This window comes from Callospermophilus lateralis, chromosome 1 (genome assembly GCF_048772815.1).
Source record: "Callospermophilus lateralis isolate mCalLat2 chromosome 1, mCalLat2.hap1, whole genome shotgun sequence".
Taxonomy (NCBI): Eukaryota; Metazoa; Chordata; class Mammalia; order Rodentia; family Sciuridae; genus Callospermophilus; species Callospermophilus lateralis.
Genome location: NC_135305.1, coordinates 57506232 through 57527098, shown reverse-complemented (window position 1 = coordinate 57527098; position 20867 = coordinate 57506232). Strand labels below are relative to the sequence as shown.

The following is a 20867-nucleotide window of genomic DNA, read 5'->3' as shown; positions in this document are numbered from 1 at the left end:
GTCTAACTCCTCCTTCACGTTGGGAGGTGGAGTTTTTGACCTTAGTTGCTTCACTCCAGAGCTGGAACTGTAATGGTGGCCATCCTGTTTAGGGGGCTTAATCTGTAAGTCAATGCCATGTTAATATGGGCACCGGGGTCAGTTGCTGATCAGAAGTTACCTTAGCGCACCTGCACTACTAAAGGAATCTTCTTTTCTAGACAATTGGAGACACTTCTAGCCAAAATTCCTAGCTTTATATTAACATCAATGGACCCTGTCAAGATTTAGTCCCATTAATCCTTCCATGACCGCTACAGGGAATGTTATCCCCATCACCGCCACAAGGTGGGGCCCACCGTCTATTCTGGCATCTCGGGTCACAACCCCGGAAGCACACCCTCCCAATTGCCCGCAGCGGAGATGGCGGCGGCGGTAGCGGCCCGAGCCTTGGTGTTACCGGCAGCGAGGAGGCGGTTGTGGGGTTTCACCCAGAGGCTCCTAGTCCCAGGCGCCGCCCGGAGGGTGAGCGTCCCTCCCCTGATATGGACCCGCTGGGGGCTGGCCATGACGGCTCACGCCTTAGCGCAGCAGACCCGACCCGCTGGATCCGGACAGGGGGTTAGGTCCGGCCTCCGGCACTGGGACCCCGGGACCCTGGGACCCGGGACGCCTGGCGCTTAGGCCGGCGGGGCCGACAGCCCGCCACGTGAGCAGTCAGTGAGGTGTAGGATGACCCCGGTCGCGTCTTCCGCAGCTAGACTGTAAAGAGTGCCTACTGACCACCGAGAAGGTAGTGTTTGCCAGTTGGGAAAAACCTCAGCCTAAGACTGAGCTCCATCATCAGTTGGGCTTCCCACGAGCTAAAGTTAAAAATTGTATTTACATTTTCCCATGGGAGAGTTTCTAGCTTTCTCCAAAGGGACTTTAATATGTATATGTGTGGTTTTTTTTGTTGTTGTTGTGGAGAAAGGGAAAAGGAAAAAACGGCTGAAAGGTGAATAGTTCATAGTCAACAAGCCGGTTTATCTGGAGTGTGTTGGGATATTTGAGCTTCTTCCTGTGTGCTTCCATTACCTTTCCAAATCGTTTTGCTTTTCTTCAGCAGTGACAATCTAAGTCTCATTTCTGTGTTGTAGTAGGTATTTATGTATTTTCCTGGTTCCCCTCTGCCTCTGCTTGTTTTCTCCATAAAGAAAACGAAATGTTTCTAGGAGAAATTTTGAAATAAAATTTGTTTCTTTCTGGGAAATGGTAATAGCTACTCAGGTTTTCTAAAGGAAGGGCTTGTTTATAATCATGTTGCTATCTTTAGGACAGTGATTGGTTAAGGAAGGTTTCTAGGCTCAGCAAAGGGATGGATTCCAGTAGAACCAAAGTTAATGAGGAAAGATTTTGTTTTTTCAGTACTTGGTATCTAACCAGGCCTTCCTTATATTTTCAGTGTTCTACTAAAACTTAGTTAAACCCTTAGCCCAGGAAGGAGTATTTTACAGAGAGAGTCTGTTAGAGATTGATTTGATGTTCTAATCAACATTTAATATCAGAATAGTAATGTGGTTTGCTTCCCTCTCTTCCTCCTTCTACCCCAATCAGTCATTGCATTTTGGAGGGACCAGATTGAGAAGTACACAGGCTGCTACACAAATTGTTCTGAATGTTCCTGAAACACAAGTAACACGTTTGGAAAACGGACTCAGAGTAGCCTCTGAAGACTCTGGGCTCTCAACATGCACAGTAAGTGACTCAAGGCAACCTTCTCTTGAGTCATGTGTCATTTAGGGAAGAGCAAACTATTTAACCTTCAACTTTGCAGTTGGCTGTAGTTAAAAAAAAAAAAAAAAAACAGTGGTTGTTATTCTGCTTTACTAAGTTTCTCTGATGTGTGAACTTTTCTTCAGTTATTCTTCCATACCAGGTGCATGCATATCCTGTTTTATTGTTTGTATATGTTTCTTTTAAACTATTGCATTACTTATATTGTTGATGATTTTATTACTTGTATTGATGATAATGAAAGAGGTATATTTTTGGGCAACTCTGTGTGATATTTTTTTTGCATATATTTTGCTTATTTGATTTTTAAAACATTTCTTTGCAATAGATATCATCCCACCTGTATTATAGTTGAGGAAGCTGGATCAGAGAGGTTAAATGGTTTTGTCATGCAGCTAATACATCGATTTCAACCTGAGCTTTCTGATAATCCCTGATTTTTTTTTTTTTTTTTGGTGATGGAAGGACCTTGTGTCTGCTAGTCAAGTACTCTCCCACTGAGCTACATCCTTCTAACACCTCCTTCCCCATGTCCTTTATACCACAATTATTAATTGGCAATAGTAGTGAGTTAGACTAATCTGGGTCCTTACTGAAGCTCATAGGTAGATACTTGTAGCAACTAACACTAGCCTGATGGTCATAAAATTTAAGTCTCACTTCATAGGAATGAATGTCTCAGTTTACTCAGGTGAAGAAAACCTTAATGCTAAACTGAAAAACATTTGTCAGAAGAAGGAAGGAGACTGTTCTCTCCGCTCCTGGAAGAAGTGATTGTTTTACTTAGTTGTTCTTTGATTGCTTAAGGTTGGGCTCTGGATTGATGCTGGAAGTCGATATGAAAATGAAAAGAATAATGGAACAGCTCACTTTCTGGAGCATATGGCTTTCAAGGCAAGTTACAGACTTACTTTACAAAAATGTGTTCTCTTTAAAAAGGCAGTAAGTGCAAATTTTCATGCTTTAAAGGCAAGCACTACACTTCAATAGTATGGCATGTTTTATTTTTATCTAGAGCAATATCTGCAATGATTACTGATAATTGTTTTGTAAAACTGAAATAAATTTTTTCTTGGGATGCAAGGGTTATTGGAATGAATATCATTTTTGAAGCCTAATCTATTTTAGAAACCAAATTTGTCCCTGTAAGAAACTGACATGCCTTTGTCCTCCATGTTCATTTTCTTCTTTTTTAAATAATTTTTTATACCTTTATTTATTTATTTTTATGTTGTGCTGAGGATCGAACCCAGGGTCTCGCATGTGTGAGAAATCTAAACTGAAAACATTTGTCAGAAGAAGGAAGGAAACTGTACTCGGCTCTACTGCTGAGCCACAAATCCAGCCTGTCCATGTTCATTTTCTGAAGTGCCTGGAGTAGATGAAGGATAAAGGAATAATTTGTTTTTATTTTTTTATTTCAAGGGAACCAAAAAAAGATCGCAGTTAGACCTGGAACTGGAGATTGAAAATATGGGTGCTCATCTCAATGCCTACACCTCTAGAGAGCAGACTGTATATTATGCCAAAGCATTCTCTAAAGATTTGCCAAGAGGTATTATTTATACTGCAGATAATGTAATTTTCATGAGGGTTCAAAAATAACTTACTCCTGTTTTTATGTGTGTCATAAAGAGTAACCCCCAGAAATATGAAAAAATGAGCCAATCTTTGAGAAGAACAGAGCCCCTGCCATTGGATGTGGAATAATGTGGGGTGGGGGGTGCTCCTTGACAATCTGAAGTGGAGGTATGCTCTGAAGCATCTCCTATTTTGGGAATTTGCTTGAGATTTTTATCCCTGGAGCTGGACGAAGCTGGTGTATGAGGTAATAAATAGATGTTTGAAAATTTTTATGATCATCCATCTTCTTGTCAATATGAAATTTGTCATGCAGCTTTGTTATGTATATATTTATGTTAAATACATGTACTTCTATTCTAATATGCAATATTAAAGATACATTAGAATGAAAAAATATTTAGATTAAAATTATAAATACTAGGAAATAGGAACTCTCATTTCCTATTATTTAGAAACCTGTCAGGCTAGACTACCATTCCCACATAAAGGAGGATTTTTTTTTTCCCCCTTAATCGTAGGCATTGAACCCAGAGCCTCATGCATGCTAGGCAGTCCCTCTAGATCACTTAACCCCAAGAGAATCTTTACAAAGGAATTCTGCTTCCATATATCTGTGAGCTCTTCCCTACTTATGGTTCATCCGTCTGGACAGATGGGTTTTATTTGCTTTCAGTGATGATTTTTTTGGAGGGTTACCAGGGTTTGAACTCAGGGCATTCGACCACTGAGCCACATCCCCAGCCCTATTTTGTATTTTATTTAGAGACAGGGTCTCACTGAGTTGCTCAGTGCCTCGCTTTTGCTGAGGCTGGCTTTAAACTCTTGATCCTCCTGCCTCATCCTCCTGAGCGACTGGGATTACAGGTGTGTGCCACTGCGCACGGCAGTTTGATAATTTTTAAAAGTAATTTTATTGATGTTTTCCTTTTGGTTATGAGCTCTATCCCATCTTACTTTAACACTTTGTTTTGTTACGTTCTTGGTATTTGAATATAATTGGTTCAGAGGCAAGTAAACTTAAAATAGGGAACAAAAGTTTACTGTAAGGGCAAAAAATAAATCTGAAGATGTTTATATTTAATAAAATTTATATTGTGATTACAACAAACATGAATTAGATTTAAAAAATTTTTTGAGAGGTATATGGTTTTGTAAAATTACTTTGGCTTTTTAGCAAATTAGGGTTTAAGAGGACACAATTTTGTAAGTGATTCATTGGAGGCATATTTTAGACTGGTGATTCTTTGCTTCTTTATATAGCAGCCTTATTGCTCTAGGAAATTAAAAAAAAGACTTGGATGATATGAATGCTTCTGTATATACCTACATGTTTTTGGTCTTATACAGATAATTTTCTACTTTGTAATTTTCATAGAGAACAGTCTGTATTAATGTACAGATTTCCAAGGGCTTTTAAAAAAGTCATTACAAAATGGTGGCAAATTGAGGATTTCCCCCCCACCCCAAAATCTTCAGTACTACAGCGGTTTATATTTTACATTAATTTTAATACAGTCCTTTTAGGTATATTGAATATATGGAAGCTTTTTTCTCCTCAGGTTAATCATTTAGTTAATATCAAAATGATGGTCAGTGTCATGGTTTCTGATATTGGTTTGAGATCTTAATAACAAAAATTAGATTCTTAGCATTTCTGTTTACATTTTAATTTCAATTAGCTGTAGAAATTCTTGCTGATATAATACAAAATAGCACATTGGGAGAAGCAGAGATTGAACGTGAACGTGGAGTAATCCTTAGAGAGATGCAAGAAGTTGAAACCAATTTACAAGAAGTAGTGTTTGATTATCTTCATGCTACAGCTTATCAAAATACTGCACTTGGACGGACAATTTTGGGACCAACTGAAAATATCAAGTAGGTGTAATTCCCATATTTTTAAAATCAAACTTTCAAGAAATATGTTTCAATAATGTTTTTTTTTCCTAATAATATGAATGGAATCATACAGCTACACTTAACATCACATAACTCCTAAGTGTCTGGGCTCATAACTACTTCTGGAATAAACAATGGTGTCAGATGGGTCTTTGTTGATATAAAGTTGAAGTTTTTGATACTTGTTACCTATATCCTATTTCTGATTGCTTGTAACTCTTAGAATAGTAGGGTTCAGTTTAATTTGATTTCAAGTATATTAATGTTATAAGATCTGTGTTTTTTATTTCCTTTAAAATTGCTTTTCCTCACTTACAGATCTATAAATCGTAAGGATTTAGTGGATTATATAACCACACATTATAAGGGGCCAAGAATAGTGCTTGCTGCTGCTGGAGGTTAGTCTAAATTTCTATAAAGACAAGTTGCTAGAGTTATGTACTTGCTAACTTAATCTTGTTGGGAGATATATCATAAAGAGTTTTTATTTAGAGAACAAATTGTTTGTGTTGTGTTAGGGATTTCCCTCTGTCTTTTGTAGTAGGTTTCATTTACAGAAAAACTTAATGAACTATTCCATACATAAGAATACACAGTAGAATTTACTTACAAGACTAAGGGCTAATGAGTGAACTGGGAAACAGTTACCTTGGAAGTTAGCTGTTCTACAATTTGAGACTCTCTTGAGATTGTAAATTATTCCTTGAGGTGCAGCTTCATCTTTGGTCAAGCATGGAATGGATATGTTCATTCATTGTTTCATTTACTCAATCATTCATGCAGCAGATCTACTGATGACTGAGTAGGGGAAGCACATAGGGAGCCATGAGAATGTATAATGTGAAATCAAACATGCAGGTAGCATCAGATTTCCTTGGAGAGTGTGAAACCAACCAATCATAGAAAATTCACTTCTGCTACATTTTCTAGCAATGTGAATTTAGATCAACAGTTCTTTTTTGAGGTGGGCAGGGCAGACTGGGTATTGAATCTAAGGGAGCTTTCCCACTGACCTATATCCTCAGCCCTTTTTTATTTTTTAAGACAGTGTTTCTCTAAGTTCCTGAAGCTTGCCTAGAATTTATAATCCTCCTGCCTCAGCCTTGGGAGTTGCTTGGATTACAGGTGTGTGGCACCATGCATGGCCCAAACAGTACATTTTAATTGGTTTTCTTGGTCTTTTAATACTAGAGCACAATGAAGGTAGATGGAGTGTTTGTGTTATTTTAATTTTTCTCTTTTTAGAAATTACAGTAAATTAAAGTCTGGTTGCCCTCGATATACTTCTGAGCTAATTATTTGGGGGTAACAGAGAAGATGAAAGTGAAGTTAAATATCTAAGATGTGTTTTTTATTGTGGCACTTAGCTAAATTATGTGTGTGGCAGACAGTAGCACTGAAATTTTCGAGTGGCCAGCATTGTTTCTAAAATGACTACTGCTGACTGGGGTTTGGTTAGCAGGAAAGCTCTCTGGGTCCTCTGTGCACATGGACACAATAAGTTTTATTTTGGTTTATTGGTTCATTTTGAAGTTGCTGAAGTTCAGGTAATCAATTAGCATTTGTATTTCATTTGTTAATCTGCCTTATGAATAATAGCATCTTAAATTCAATGAAATAGGCCATTTTAATCCTCTGCTGACCTCTTCTGATTAACAATTTCAGCTACTCTTAGCTTTTTTTTTTTTTTTTTGGTACCAGGGATTGAACCCAGGGGGTATTTACCCACTGAGCCACATCCTCAGTCCTTTTTTTTCTATATAATTTTTTATTTTTACTTAGAGACAGTATCTTGCTGAGTTGCTTAGGGCTTCACTAAGTTGCTGAGGCTGTCTTTCAACTCGTGATCTTCCTGCCTCAGCTTCTTGATTACTTGGAGGACAGGCGTGTGCCACCGCCTCAGCTTCCATTAGCTTTTTTTTTTTTTTTTAATAATGTATCTTTGTTTATTTATTTTTATGTATTGCTGAATATTGAATCCAGTGCCTCACATGTGCAAGGCAAGCATTCTGCCACTGAGCCACAACCTCAGCCCCAACCATTAGCTTTTAATCTTCAGGAATTTTTTGTATTTCAGTCTCGTTAAAAAAAAAAAATCATAGATTCACCTGCATTTTAAATTGGGGTAGCTGGAGGTGGGATTGAGCAGTAGGTAAGTATCTGTCCTGTTCAACCAAAAGGGTTATTAGTAAGTGAGGGTAATAGTGAAGGTAATAAAATAGTGTTGTCATCTGGTGCCGAGAACTGTGTGCCTCAGGGTTTTTCACTCTGCAACTGGAACCTTTTACTGCCAGTCTTCTGTTTGTGGTGTTGTCCTCTGGATTGATAATCCAAGGTGACTCTCTTACATAACGATTCCAAAAATAACATTGAAACTGGAGTTTTGAGATGAAACTAGATTCTGTTTCTGCTGGCAGGTAAAGTCTGCACAAGCTGCAGGTGTCTGCAGCTGAGACACACTCTTAATGGTTGACTGTGCCCTCCAGTGTTGCAGCAGACCCCAGCAGCTCACCACCAATTTCTTCTTTCTTGGTTCTGGTGTTGAGAATTCAAAGAATGAAATTCAGGGACCAGGATAAGTGAGTTTAAGAGTAGGATTTACTCAAGTATGCAAAAAGAAACAACTCCCAAAAGATGAGAGAGGAGTTGACAAGTGTTGCTGTCTTGAGTCTGCTAGTCTAGGGATTTATATAGCACTGAGGTCAACACTATTGGTCCACAATTATGCTAATTAGGGTTTGGAAAAGTACTAATGTTGTTGGTTAGACCTGAATCCCATTCAGGTTCACCTTACGTTTTTTTCCCCACTTCTTAGGAAGTGGGAGATTGAAGTCAGTGAATTGTGCATGCTTGATGGGGGAGGGGTATCTGGAGCTGCAGTGCTGTATGGAGCAGGTGTCTGTACTGGGCTGATCAGAACCCTGGTGGGATGACGGGTTGGTGCACCTTGGCTCACCTGCAGCACTGCCCATCCCTGCTTCAGGCCTGCACCGGCATGGCAGGTTCCAAAGCTGCAGCCCATGCTTGCCTCCTGCACTGCAGCCCACCACGGTTGTTGCTCTGCTGCTCTACTGCAGCTTCTTGGCAGGAATCAGTGGGCTGGCTGGGTGCTTGGAAGCAGGTGAGCCCTGTCACATCCTACACTGTTGTTATCACACCACAGATTTGGAAAATATGGGTACAAGTTGTCTTTTATATTCTAATAGTATGCGTAAAGAAATCTTATGACACTATTTTTGTTAAAGCACTTGCACATGTTTGTAAGTTTATATTTGTGTTTAAGAATCCTTCCCTGACTGAATCTGTTTTGGTTCCCAGTTGGAATAGTAAGGAATATAGAATCGAAGTAATCAGTTTTGTATATCAAGTAGTGAGCAGGTAGATAGCTATGAATGTGTTCAGAAATTTAGATGAAACTTTTGTTGTTGGGTTCTAATAATAAGATTTAAAGAATAAAGCATATCTGTGTATCCAGCTTTCTTTAAATGAGATGGAACCCTTATTTGTATTCTTTTCTATTTAAAAAATAACATTAAAAGTGGACCTTATTTGCTAGGTTGCATCTTAGAAATTTTATAACAATATAATGTTTGTATAGAAAATTATATTTTTCAAGTTGAATTACTGCCCTAAGTTGTAAAATTCATATTGATGAAAACTATCAGTTCTACAAAATGAGAAATCTGTGCAAACACAAGCCTTAATTGCACCAAGGAAATGAATGTTGTGAGCCATTTACTCTTAAATGGCTTTTAATGAATTTGTATGAACAGTTCATGTGTAGTGTACATCACATACCACCTAGAGTTTATTGTAAAGCAAAGTATTAGCAGTTGGCAGTCTTAGATTGTACTGCTATTAGATATAAATGAAAAAATAATTTTTTTTTTCCAATTTAGGTGTTTCCCATGATGAATTGCTTGAGTTAGCAAAGTTTCATTTTGGTGACTCTTTATATGCGCATAAAGGAGAAGTACCAGTTCTGCCTCCCTGCAAATTCACAGGAAGTGAGGTATGGTAAGCCTCCTAGCTAGAAATTGGCCTTTTATAGTTTTAGATTTTGAGATGGGGTCTTGCTAAGTTGCCTAGGCTGGCCTTGAACTTGGGAGAATCTTGCTTCAGGCTCCCAAGAAGCCTATTCCACACTACCTGGCAAAATGTGCATATTTCTTATAGTTAGATGGAAGAAATCTAAACTGAAACATAGAAAAGGCAAGAGAATGGGTGCCTTTGTTTACATTGCTTCCTATTCCATATTATTTAATATTGTCTGTTTTTCTTTTGGAAGGAAGCAAGGTCTTCAGAGCAGTGTTATATTTGGTCATTTTGTGCTTTTTCTTTGGCACTGTACCCACTTAAATATGGTAAAGTATAACGATAACTTTATAAAAGATCCCAAATTTTGACTCTTACCTTGGGTTTACTCTTGGCTAAGTTCTGCCTACAGTACATTTTTTTCTTTAACTAGATTCGAGTGAGGGATGACAAGATGCCTTTGGCACACCTTGCAATAGCTGTTGAAGCTGTTGGTTGGGCACATCCAGATACAATTTGTCTCATGGTTGCCAACACACTGATTGGCAACTGGGATCGCTCTTTTGGAGGAGGAATGGTGAGTGATTTTAAGAGTTACTTCCCATGCTAATTAGAAGATTACCATATTTTTCTGAATATAAATTCTTTGTAAGAATCTTCCCTTTGAAATGGCAAAAACAGAGCTTTTGTTCTATGACTTTTGACTTATATAAACTGATCTTGGATTGCATCTGAGCCTAGAAAAAACTATCTTTGCCACACAGTTTATTAGTGGAATAACTGGCAAAATAAGGACAGAACTAGTTATTAGTTACTACTGTAATAGTAATGCAGTAACTATAATAGAGAAGTTACTAATAGTTAATAGTATTATGTCAGTGTTTATAAATTTTAAAAGTACTGAGGTGATGTAAGAAAATGAATACCTTTGTATTTTCATTAGTGCACACTAAAGAATTTAAGGACAAAGAAGCCTAATCACAGGGCTGGGGCTATAGCTCAGTGGCAAAGTGCTTGCCTAGCACTGTGAGGCACTGGGTTCAATCCCCAGCACCACAAAAATATAAAATAAAGGCAGTAAAATCCTGTCAGAAGCTTTCTCCCAAACTGTTGAAAATAATAGTTGTTAAAGAAATTTGGATAGGGGTTGGGGCTGTGTAGCTCATTGATTTTGTACTGTTTTTATAATTCTTCTGTAAATCGGAATTACTTTTCAAATAAATACCTTAGGCTTCACATACAATGCAATTTCAGATTCTTACAGCCCTACATATGGGTTGATAACAGCAATGTCAGCCCATAAGTTGGTGCAGCTACCATGTTAATTACAAAGATTCATTGCTTTTACATTGTGCATTGAACCAGATGAGCAAAATTCTTAGACTCAGTTCAATTTTGAATTACTGAAATGTTGCTGGATAAAACTAGGAAATGCTTCTTAGGGCATTTGATATCTCATTTTTCTTTCTGGCAATTTAGACATGTGTACAATTCTCTTAGATTATTGTTTTCCTTATAGAACTTATCTAGCAAGCTGGCCCAGCTCACTTGTCATGGCAATCTTTGTCATAGCTTCCAGTCTTTCAACACTTCCTACACAGATACAGGATTATGGGGACTCTATATGGTTTGTGAACCAGCCACAATCGCAGACATGCTTCATGTTGTTCAAAGAGAATGGTGAGAAAAAAAAAATTTAAGTAGTTTATTGTCTAGGATTCATATTCTAGGCCGGTTTCTTTTTATATTTTATGATTATTTTGTGGTGGTAATTTTACCTTTTAAAGTAGTAGCAGTAGTTACCATGTTTTTAAAGATCATAGATATGTTTCCTCCAAGTCTCATATAAGCTGCTTTATACTATAAGAAAATTTGTAAATCTTTTACAAGTAGATTACTTCATAAAGAAGATCCTAAAACTTAAGCTAACCAAAAGTTGTTCAGAAAAATCTAGAAGTAATCTGACTTGGAAAGGCAGAGTATGAAAATTGAATTAGAAATTGCTCGTTAAAAGAAAATTTAGGGGCTGGGGATGTGGCTCAAGCGGTAGCGCGCTGGCCAGGCATGCGTGCAGCCCGGGTTCGATCCTCAGCACCACATACAAAGATGTTGTGTCCGTCGAAAACTAAAAAAAAAAAAAAAAAATTGAGAGAGATCTCCCTCTCTCTCTCTCAAAAAGACTAGTATTTTAATCAGGAGATAGGCAGCTTATTTTTATATTGTGCTGAACCTTAGTCTTCTAATGAGCAATTACACAAATTTATATGTGATTTTCAAAAATAGCAATACCTGAAAAAACAATAAATATTATTTTAGCTTTTGCTTAGTATCAGAATTATTAATAATTTAAACTTTTTACTTAGTTGAAATCATAACTGCTTACACAATGTGGTGTATGTAGAATGTTACCTCTTTCCTTAAGCCACTAATTTATAAAATCACAATAACATTTCCTAGCCACTGTATAATACCAGTTTCTCAATGTTTCTTAGGATGCGACTCTGTACAAGTGTCACTGAGAGTGAAGTTGCCCGAGCCAAAAATCTTCTGAAAACAAACATGTTGTTGCAGCTTGATGGTAAGAATAAATATTTAGGGGCTAGGGTTGTAGCTCAGTAGTAGGACACTTGCCTAATACATGTAATGCCTTGGGTTTGATCCCAAACACCTTAAAAAAAAAAAAAATTCTAATACTTAAATTGTTTCTTTTCTTTAACCAGGTTCAACTCCAATTTGTGAAGATATTGGTAGGCAAATGTTATGCTATAATAGAAGAATTCCTATCCCTGAGCTTGAAGCAAGAATTGATGTAAGTTGTCTTTCGATATTATTGGATCCTGTGTAAAAGCATTCTTGTTAGAAGAGCTTTAGTTTTTAAGGTTCCAGGCACACTACAAAAAGTTCTGACAGTATCTTCCTTATTTCAGGCTGTAAATGCTAAGATAGTTCGAGAAGTATGTACCAAATATATTTATGATAAAAGTCCAGCTATTGCTGCAGTTGGTAAGCCTGATTTCCTTTTCTCCTATGTAGAAAGTTGGCTAAGCACTTCTGTCAGTTTTAACCATCTTCTTTTTAATCCATAGGTCCCATTGAGCAGCTACCAGATTTTAACCAGATTTGCAGTAACATGCGCTGGCTTCGTGATTAAGAAGTGCATAATGGAAATATTTTAAACATATATTTATGAAACTAAGAATTTGCAAGTTTTAAACTACTGATCCCTAAAGGAAAATACAAATTTGGAAATTTGAAACAAATATGCGTCATACAAGACTATAGCCCTGATGATCATTTTAACGGTAGATCTTTGTGCTCTGAAAAATTATTTTGGAAAGAGCACTTTGATACAATAAATATAATTTTGAAAATGAAAGTTTATATAGTATTTTCAGTTTTATTATAAAAATGCACACAATAAAGATTGTCATTATGTCATTTCTTGAGTCTACTTGCATTTAACACTTGCTCTTGAGCAGCTTTCTTTGCTTTTACCATCTCGACGAGCTCCTAGAAAGGAAAGTTGATTTAAATTAAGAAACTGTCACTTTAAAAACAGATATATCCAGTACTTGGTATAAATATGTAAATAATTCAAATTGGATGAATCTAAAAATTAAGACAGTGCTGGAAGAATCTGATTTTACTAACTACTAGGGTTAGAAGCTAGGTTTCTGCAATAATTTTGGCCCATAACTTTGGATACTGAAATAAACACAATAATCTATATTATTACCCATTTAACAGCTATAACTAAAATGCTAACTACATTACAAATCATAATGGAATCTATAAACTCAAACACAACCTTATATCGTTTCATGCAGTCCTTCTTTGTCCTGCCAGGAACTGCTTCTGCTATTTTTTCCCATCTTTCAGGTGTATTGACTGGGTATGTTTTCAAAGCTTGTTCCAAAAGCTTCTGTTCTTCTGTCGTCCAAGGGGTGAAATCTGTGCATGGAACTATTTAAGAAAAATTTTTATTTGGAAAATCTTAGTCCAACTGGTAGAAAATTATCTTGGAATGCCTTCCTAGATAAATCTTTTGGTGAACAGTAATCAAGTGCCTACGCTTAAAGTGTTAGAACAATTTCTTACATTCCTAGAAAATGAAACATCTCAAGGACCTTTTAAACATGGCATAACAGGAAACATCTACCTCATATTGCTGTTCTCTTAAAAATCTAATATTATACTTGCCCAACACCTCATTTTTTAAGTTAGATTTAAAACTTGTACTCTTGGGGCTCAAAACCATGACTAAGACATTTCAGATTTGTTTATTCCTTAAATGTAGGAGAGGACAAAGAACTGCCTCAAGATACACAATGTTTTCTTGGATAGGTTCCTGGGAAACACTCATTTTACACTGGAGGAAACTAGCCTATCAAAATTTAAGTGCCCAAAGTTTCAGTGCTATAGGGACAAGCTAAGATTAGTTGTCACCACACTTGCTAAAATCTTGTGGAGCAGACTGCTAAAAACTTGCAAAACATCTAATACATGTGTCAGAGACAAATATATTTCCTAAGAATAGTAAGTGTCAGCCAACTTCTGCACATGAGATGAGAGTGTTAAAATGATGAGCTAATTTGGTTATTCTAAATTAATGGACTACTGGCAATCTAGTTGCTTCAGATCATGCAGTAACCCCTATATACTATCCATAATCTGACAACTGTTTGAAATTATACTCTGTGAGAAGACTGGGTACAATATTAAGCTTTAAAAAAGTATTTCCCAATTAAAAAAGAAAACTGACACCTACTCAAAACAAGGCAAAGAACATATCCATATTTGAAGGAGATTAGCATTTTCTGAGGGTAGCTTTTAAATTCCAGGAAGCCTTTAATTGAATTTCTTTTTCTTGGTCTAAAAGCACCTTAATACACATTTAGTTCATTTCCTCATAGAAAAAAGATGGAAGTCACATGCAATTATTTTCTGAAGTTTTCCAGTTACTTAATACCCAAATAAAGTGAAACAGTGTTGCAAAATTCCTATTAGAAATCATTATTCAAGAGGCTGGGGTTGTGGCTCAGTGGTAGAGCGCTCACCTAGCGCTGGTAAGGGACTGGGTTCCTCAGCACCACATAAAAATAAATAAGGAGATAAAGAAGTCACACACAGATAGCAACACTGCCAGTCAATCCTGCCCTCACAGAGTCATTCACTTCTCATAGAAAGAAGACTGGATGTGTACACAAACATCAGCGTCTCTCCAACATGAAAAGTTCCATAAGGAAGAGTTGGGAATAGTGTGCTAGTATCTGAACAATGATATCTTGTAGAAGAGATAAAGGAGAGAAATAAACTCTTTTAAAAAGTGCCCTCTAGGGCTGGGGTTGTGGATCAGTGGTACTGCATTTGCCTCACATACTTGGGGCACTGGGTTTGATCCTCAGCACCACATAAATAAAATAAAGGTATTGTGTCCATCTACAACTAAAAATAAAAAGTAAAAAAAAAAAAAAAAAAAAAAGTGCCCTCTTAAGAGGTGTTCTGAAACTTCCCCTTTGGTTACTTATCTTCACATAAGCCAAAATAAAATCTAGCTCAAACAACTCATCCTAGAGTTTTATAAGGACAGAATAATTCCCCTTCCTTTCTAGAACATTCTAAGTCTCCTCTATTTTCAAACTACCTCTGGGGATAATTGCCAGTCTAAGAATACAGGAAAAACTGGGAATGTTAGAAGACAGAGACAACGTGTTATGTAGAATGAAGTCTATTAGATTAAAAAAAAAAAAGAAAAAAATTTGGAATGATGATATGGAAAGCATACCCAAGATTAGTTTAAGAAGAGAAAGGGCTGGAGGCTCACAAATGCATAAAGTGAAACAACTTCTTCAAATGTTTTTCTCACAGTTAAAGAAACCCCTACAACTTTGTATCATATCCCAAAGACAGACAGACAGACACACACACACACGCGCATGTGCAGACAAAACTGTACATATAAAACCTGTTTGCAGGTTTAACACTTGCTAATATTTTGTATTCACAACCCATTAAATTGATTTTGTAACTATTGTGAGTCATGATTTGTAGTTTGAAAAACACTGGTCCAGGATAATCAAATTAGGAAGAATCTCAAAACAGTGACAGCATTCTAATGGGTTTTGTTATTTTGAAATTCTTTCTAGACAGTAAAAAATTCCTGTTAGTTCTACCTAGATTCTCTAAATGTGAACATTTCTGTCATATTTGCTTATTTTCTTTATGTATGGAAATGTATTCTGAATCATTTTAGACTACCTTATTAGACACGAATACCTTCCTTAAATAATTTAATACTTTTTCCATAAAAATAAGGGCATTCATAAATGTTTCAAAACCAGGAAATTAACCTTGATTAAATACTATTATTTCTTCAACTGCTCCAATAATACCCAACAGTCATTTGTAGTATCTGGTGAACAAGGATAGCCCCTCCTCTATGGCGTCTGAATGGGAAGAACTGCACTTCTCAACTATTAATGGTCAGCAGAAGTAAATAATGCAACTGTCTAAAAATGCTTGCTTTACATCTTCCTGTCAAACATTTTATTTTCCAATCATTCTGAACACAGACCCCAGGTTTTGTAAGTCCTTAAATAGCCTGGAATCTTGGCTAGCATTTTCTACTTCTAAAAAGAACTTACCTTCAAATCGTTCTGAAGGTGTTGCATTATCTGCTTGAGGTACCACTCCATGTTCTTTTTTAAATTTATCAAAAGCTTTTTTGTTTATGTCATCTTTTTGATGAGGGTCTGAGGAATGAAAAAAAAAATGTTGTAACATTAACAAAACATCTCATTTAGTTTAAAAAAAAATTTTTTTTTTTTGTAGTTGTAGATGGATAGAATGCCTTTATTTTTTATGTGGTGCTGAGGATCGAACCCAGTGCCTCATGCATGCTAGGCAAGCCCTCTACCACTGAGCTACAGCCACAACCCCATCATTTAGTTTTTAATTAAATTACAAAAAAATTACTTAAAAACAATGTATCCAAGGTACCAAACTGATTTCTCAAAACTGTCACTCACCAAGTTTCTGAAGACTCTTTGCTTTGCCAATAACATCTTTGGCAGTTCTTTTGATGCCAGAAGAGGAATGTATGTTCATATAATTAGCAATAACTTCCCATCTACAACAATCAACATAAGAATTTAATAATATTAAGAAAAAAACAAAACAGATACCATTACGTTTTTATTGCTATACATTGGTGGTCTAATTTATTACTCAACCTTACTATTGCCTGGACTATATAGTTCTTGTTTTTCACATGTTGAAATCAACTATCTATAATCTTGATTTTAAGTTTGCTAAAACTTTATGATTCTGTGTATAAACCAACAAAAATAAAACCACAAGTTTATGTATACTGCCAATTTAACACATACTTCTTAAGAAAAGGAGAGATCACTGAAAATAGCCTTAGTTTCCATTTCTATATAACAAGAGGGGCTGGGTCTCTAATGCTTCTTTGAGTGCTCAACCTAGAATCAAAAATAAGCTCTGGTTTGTGGTGGGGAGCAACTAACTGATAAAGCATCTTGCTGTATGTATGTGCTGGTGTAATGGATAAGGTTAAAAATGCATTGTTAAACAGAATTAAATAGAAGGCGGTTTTTACAGACTCAGGCTTATCCCTGCAAATTAATGCTATAATCATTGCTGCAATTTGGATTTTTGACACTATCTCTGGGCTCCAGTATGTGTTGAAGAAAAATTTCATGAAAACCATATACCTTGAATTTGTTCCAGCAGGGAAGAGATTCACAGCTTTAATTAGCAATTGCAGATCATCTTCTGACCAATTTTTACTACTACTTCCACCTCCACCAGTTGATTTCTCTGCATTTTTCGATGCTTGTCGCATACGAGCCTCAGCTTCCTCTTTTTCTTTTCTAATTTGTTCATTTATTTCTTCTATCTACACAAATATTATAGATAAGTCAGGGACTTAAAGCATCCTGTACTCTACACACCCTTTCTGGCTGGGACTTTGTGATCCTTAACTCTAAATTTTACTCAATTATCATTGTCATCCTCATTTTGACACTATACTCCTAGACGAAATGGTATCAGCTTTTCACTCTGGCTTCCAGACTGCATAGGTCTGCTTGAAGAACCAACAGCCACCCAAAGACTGACCTGCCCAATACTCACGTCATGAGATTTCTTTATGCTTTAGACACAATTTTGTCAAGTTGACGGTCACTAGATTATCATACACAAGGCCATACTGAACCTCTCTTTAAGCTCATATGCACTCTTAGCAAATAATACTACTTATCTGTCACAAAAAGATAAACAGAGGAACATGTCCTGTTTTACCTTGAAATTCTATCCTTTGTACCTTCTAGTCTACCTTCAAATGTTCTAGGTATTCTGACAGTGCAAACAGCCAGGGAAGTGTTCCCCTAGTGAGCAAACTCCCAGAGAGTAATTGGCGCCCTGATTCCCAGGAGCCTCTTCCCTCTGAGGTAGTAAGACAACTATGCAGGCACTATTTGGTTTCCTTAGCAATGTCCTTGGAGAGAAGGGGCTCTGTGTTTGTATTAACCTGGACTTTATCTCAGTTAGCTAGCACTTTGGTTAAAGAAATACTAATTAGAATATAGTCATGGTAATGGGAGGTATGTGTTCTTTGAGTTAATAAACTCCCAGGCAGGAAGGAGTGGACACTTCACTTCTGCATTTCTTTTTCACCACTTAATTTCACTCCTATCCACTCCATCCTGTCTACCTGCTTTACTTTTTGTGTCTCTGTTCTTTGTGCGCTTCCTCACAGGTATTCCTCCACAGGTGTTCCTTTACAAAACGTGCATGAGACTTTGAATCTTCTGCAATTCAAAGGTTTGGCAGTAACAGAAACTGGTCACAATATTAAACAGAAAGTTATGGCTCTTCTCTTCATAAACCAACCTCATTTTCCACTCCTCTTAAATCTCCTCTTACCTCTATTTTACAATTTAGGCTGTTTCTCAACCTTCCATTTTAGCACTGTCCTTCCTCCAAGGCTGGTTCAGACCTTTCACTGAGCCTCTGACTATTCAGATGTGGACTTGCCCCTTCTCTCTGACATTTAGCATAGGTCCTCCATATTTTGATCCTTGAGGCTTTACTTTCAACATAACTTTCTGAATCCCTTTGTGGCAGCAGTAGCATTAGGTGTTTCTCCAAGAATGCCTAGGCATATGCTTTATCTATAGAATACTAATACTTGCTGAACTGAATTTAATTTCCGGGCCTGATTCTTCATCTATAAAATGAAAGATATACTAGACAAAACAAAAATCTCTTTTGGTTCTAAATGTTATCCTCTGAAAATATTCAGGGAAATTAAAAATTTATTTTTTTAACATTATTTTATAAAAACTGGTGATTAAAGCATTAGACATGGTGGCACATGCCTGTAATTCCAGCAAATTCGGAAAGCTGAGGCAAGAGGATCACAAGTTTGAGGAAACTTATTGAGACCCTGTCTCCAAATAAAAAAATAAAAAGGACTGGGAATGCAGCTCAGTGGTGAAGCATCCCTGGGTTCAATACTCAGTATCAAAAACAAAAAAAACAACTAGTGTTTAATGTGCTAGATACCACAAATCTAACATTTTACTATTTCATTTAGTATGAAAAACATACTAAATCCAATTTAAATCAACAACAGCACTTTATATAAACAAAACAAAGTTGGGAGACAAAGAGAAATCAGATATTCTTTACCCTTAGTAACCTGGTATTAGGTGAAGAAGGGTGAGGTAAAATAATTAAATGCTAAATATAAGTAGAAATTACATGTTCTTCTATTACCTGTTTTTCCAGAGCAGCCTTTCCTACTTCTTTTGTAGATGATGTGAGTGTTTCATTCAAGCACTGTAAGCTAAAGAAAAAATGAATGAGGACTTGTGGATATAGCTCAGTGGTAGAACATGTGATGCATGAAGCTCTAGGTTCAATTCTCTAGCACCACATACAAAAAAGAAACTTTAAGTCCCAAAAAAGACTTCAATAGTTGTTCCATACATATACCTTGCTAGTTCAAGGCGATCACAAAGTTTTTCCACTTCTTCCATCATTTTAACCCGTTCTGCCTCATTGTCTGAAAAGTGATTCCAGGTCTGAAAACACAAACACAAACATTTTTATTTTCTATCTACTGATATAACACTGATGCAAATACAACATAAATATGATGATAAGCATAAACTTTTCAGGAGGTTCTTCATGTAGATGTATACAATGTCCTTGTGCCCATTACTGACTATATTCCCAGCATACTGTCCAGTGGTCTCCATTATTATTAGCTTACAATAAAAGGCATTATGCCAAGTGTAGGCAGGGGAGTAAAACAGAAAAGGAGATGGTGAACAATACCTTCTGAATGTTAACAAGTTATAAGTGGACCTCAAAGAACCAATTAAAGTTAAAGAAATGTGTAGGCTGACTCAAATTAAAATCCTTTTTTCAGCTGCCTGTTCCCACATGTGCTTCACTGAGAAGTCTACTGAAAATGTGAAATTAAAGAAATATATAATAATATATCCTGCTAAGGGACAGGAGATATTATCAAAAAATATGATTAACGAAATATTAAGCTCAGAATTGAACACCATAATGTAACTGGATTACAGGAAGTAACTGGAAAATACTTCCCATGTTTAAGCTGCTACTGACAATACCTCCTGTTCCTTACTTCTTCTTGCCCATTTGATCCGTTTGATTTGGCTCTCATCAAAGTCTCAATACTTCTTTTACTGCTGATATTTCTAAAAGCACTACTGATTTTTCTTCTAAGGACTGGTGTTCACTAGGGTCCCTACTTCCACCTTCCTTACTCTATATTCTCTCCCAGAGTGATCTAATCTACTTGAACGGTTTTTAGTGTCACAAGATGTGCATGAGTCTGTGTTGATCCTGCTTGTGAACTCTATAAGATGATCTATACGCCCAGGGTCCCTTCATTTGGGTGTCCCAATAGTTTCAATGTGCCCTAAACTGGACTCATCATTTGCCTCCTCCTCTGTCTTCTATTTCAATTGATGCTATCACTACTCATCCAGTATACCATGCCAGAAACCAAGGTATCTATAAACTTTATTTCTCCCATGCTGCCCCCAATATACATTCAGTCCCAACAGTCAGTAACCTATTATACTTCCGAAATACTTCATCTCATTTACTTTTTCCCATTCCCACCATTTCTACCTTATTTCAAGCCATACCGATTGGAATGTACCAAAAATTCCTGATTAGTCTCTGTGCCTCTTATCTTCTCTGAACACTCTAACCAAAACCAACTCAGGATCAGTTTGAACTCTTTAGCCGTTCAAACCTTGCTCCTCCTACATGTTCAGGTGCTTCTCACTCAGTAAACCTCATTATCTCTGCAAACCTGAATTCACTCAATATTCCTCAGTCTTTTATCTGGTGTACACACTGCTTTGCCCGGCTCAATGCTACTAAAGAGAAAGCCTTCCTTGACTACATTTTTGGTATCTTTTCATCCTAGTGCTCATGCTCATCTTGAAGTGTTTGAATTGCTAGTTTACTTGTTTTCTATTACAAGGAATCAGTGGATTCCTTGAAGGCAAGGACTGTGC

The 20867-nt window shown here is 36.7% G+C and overlaps 2 protein-coding genes across 4 annotated transcripts in view; one reads left to right on the top strand and one right to left on the bottom strand.

The window, feature by feature from the left end:
* Window positions 1–379: 379 nt before the first annotated feature.
* On the top strand, window positions 380–12649 carry Pmpcb (peptidase, mitochondrial processing subunit beta). The gene is made up of 13 exons (XM_076834900.1): window positions 380–504; window positions 1576–1716; window positions 2563–2649; window positions 3181–3310; window positions 5019–5217; window positions 5557–5636; window positions 9138–9250; window positions 9707–9850; window positions 10793–10953; window positions 11766–11851; window positions 11994–12082; window positions 12201–12276; window positions 12360–12649. Exons 1-13 carry the CDS (start codon window positions 403–405, stop codon window positions 12422–12424), a joined length of 1473 nt encoding a protein of 490 aa, XP_076691015.1. The 5' UTR covers window positions 380–402; the 3' UTR covers window positions 12425–12649.
* Window positions 12650–12652: 3 nt separating this feature from the next.
* Dnajc2 (DnaJ heat shock protein family (Hsp40) member C2) overlaps window positions 12653–20867 on the bottom strand; it is a 30237-nt gene continuing 22022 nt past the window's right edge. For 2 of the 3 annotated variants that reach the window (XM_076834879.2, XM_076834870.2), the window contains exons 11-17: window positions 19297–19385; window positions 19078–19147; window positions 17010–17194; window positions 16302–16402; window positions 15918–16025; window positions 13082–13236; window positions 12653–12783 (exon numbers count right to left, since the gene is read on the bottom strand). In XM_076834879.2, the coding sequence (XP_076690994.1) occupies window positions 12709–12783; window positions 13082–13236; window positions 15918–16025; window positions 16302–16402; window positions 17010–17194; window positions 19078–19147; window positions 19297–19385 (783 nt within the window). In that variant the 3' untranslated portion in view covers window positions 12653–12708. The remainder of the gene's footprint in view (window positions 12784–13081; window positions 13237–15917; window positions 16026–16301; window positions 16403–17009; window positions 17195–19077; window positions 19148–19296; window positions 19386–20867) is intronic. The other variant, XM_076834887.1, reaches the window with a different exon arrangement.

What these genes read in the sequence shown, in the direction of transcription:
- Pmpcb (XM_076834900.1), top strand. Translation starts at nt 403, where the DNA reads ATGGCGGCGGCGGTAGCGGCCCGAGCCTTGGTGTTACCGGCAGCGAGG. An exon ending in TCCCAGGCGCCGCCCGGAGG is followed by an intron (nt 505 to 1,575) that starts GTGAGCGTCCCT and finishes TACCCCAATCAG; the next exon opens with TCATTGCATTTTGGAGGGAC. An exon ending in GCTCTTTTGGAGGAGGAATG is followed by an intron (nt 9,851 to 10,792) that starts GTGAGTGATTTT and finishes TTTTCCTTATAG; the next exon opens with AACTTATCTAGCAAGCTGGC.